Raw genomic sequence first — 1,750 nt, forward strand, 5'->3', positions numbered from 1 at the left:
AATTATAACTAAGGTTATAGGATGCTATCAATGAAATCACACATGGGAAATCAAAAGGTAATTTAAAAGAAAGAAAAGAGTTCAGATCAGATGTCAGAAGAGATTGTGAAGCTTGTTCTTGAACACAGAGTAACTGCAGTGAAAGGAACAACTGATTCAGTAAGAGAGCTGAATGGAAGATTTCAAAGGGTAGTTAAACAAGATAAAGTAAAACATAATGTGGAGAATTGTGTCTATTGGTATGTATTTGTGTATTTTAAAAAAAGATGGTAAAGAAGGCTAAAAGCTCATATTCCACACTGGAAACTCACTAGAGTATGCATAAAAATGAATGGGCAGGAGCAAAACACTATACATGAAAAGACAGAAATATATAATTGTCAAATATCAAAAGAAATGTCATTGATGAAAATGTGCAATAATTTCTATAAATATTATTAGAAAAACAATTATACATATAATATCTCTGGTAAAAGAAAAAGGAATTGAAAAACATTGAAATATAATGATACTCCAATTACTATTAACTCATGAAAGTTTACATAAATGCTTACAGTGGGTGTGTACACTCTTGAATATTGCATATTCTTCTAATAGGTTTTGGCTTTTTATTGATTTCACAAAAGTTTCGATGAACCATCTTATTGTCACTCTTCCTACGGCATCCATATTTAGTATACTGGAAACCTGAAAGAATTACATAAATTACTTTGCATTAATCACTTATTTATTTCATAATTACTTCATGCAACAAATGTTTATTGGAGTAATTGGAGTATAATGAGTTAGGCATGTTTCCAGGAGCTGGAAGTGAATGAAACAAAACTAAAAGTGTTTTCTCAGCACTTATATTACAAATTGTCATCTAGGAAATGCATATTAGCTGAGGAACTAGACCATAAATATGTATATAGTCTACTAGAGAAGAGACAGAAATTGTTAAAAATTTCAGCATGCTCAAGTCCACAGTCAACACTCTTGGCACTAGAAGGCAGGAAATCAAAAGAAAAATTTTATTAGGGAAGTCTGCTCTCAGGGACCTCTCCAGAGTTCTGAAGAGCAAAGATGTCTGTCTAGGAATTAAGGTGTGTCTGATTCAGGCATGGTCTATGTAATTACTCACTGTGTATCAGAGAGCTGGAAAATAATGAATAAGAATGACAGAAGAAGAATTGCTGCCTTAGACTTGTGATGCTGAAGAAAAGTACTACACATACCATGAACTACCAAGAGAGCAAACAGGTCTGTCTTGGAGTGGCTGAGACCAAGACACTCTTTGGAGGCAAGGATTTTGGATCTCTGACAAACTTTGGGCATGTTTCTAAGAGGAACTAGTCCTTAGAGAAGGACATCATGCTTGGAAGGGTGGAGAGACATCACAGGAGAGGAAGACCCTGGACAAGATGGATTGACACAGAGACTGGGGGAATAAGAGTAGGTGTGCCAGAGACGGTGAGTTTGGCTCAGGACTGGACAAAGTTTAGAACTATCGTGCATAGTGTCACAGTGATTTGTAGGTTACTTAATGACACATAGCAACAACAATAATTGTAAGGTACAAAAGAAAAGAAATGTGAATATCTCTGTTTGTACCTCAGTTCTCATTTTCTCAGGATATATTATTCCAAGCAGTGGAATAGCTGAGTCATATGGAATTTTATGTTCAGCTTTCTGAGGAAGCCAAACTGTCTTCCAGAGTGGTGGTACCATTTTACAATCCCACCAACAACTAATAAGAATTCCTATCTCT

At 35.1% G+C, this 1,750-nt stretch overlaps 1 protein-coding gene across 1 annotated transcript in view; it reads right to left on the reverse strand.

Moving 5' to 3' along the window:
• The window catches only part of ADAMTS3 (ADAM metallopeptidase with thrombospondin type 1 motif, 3), a 413,898-nt gene that overhangs the window by 12,304 nt on the left and 399,844 nt on the right, over positions 1-1,750 (reverse strand). Inside the window, exon 19 of the mRNA XM_006896829.1 lies at positions 555-687. Within this exon, the coding sequence (XP_006896891.1) occupies positions 555-687 (133 nt within the window). The remainder of the gene's footprint in view (positions 1-554; positions 688-1,750) is intronic.

This window comes from Elephantulus edwardii, unplaced genomic scaffold, assembly GCF_000299155.1.
Source record: "Elephantulus edwardii isolate Elephantulus edwardi_28Jun2011 unplaced genomic scaffold, EleEdw1.0 scaffold00192, whole genome shotgun sequence".
Lineage (NCBI taxonomy): Eukaryota > Metazoa > Chordata > Mammalia > Macroscelidea > Macroscelididae > Elephantulus > Elephantulus edwardii.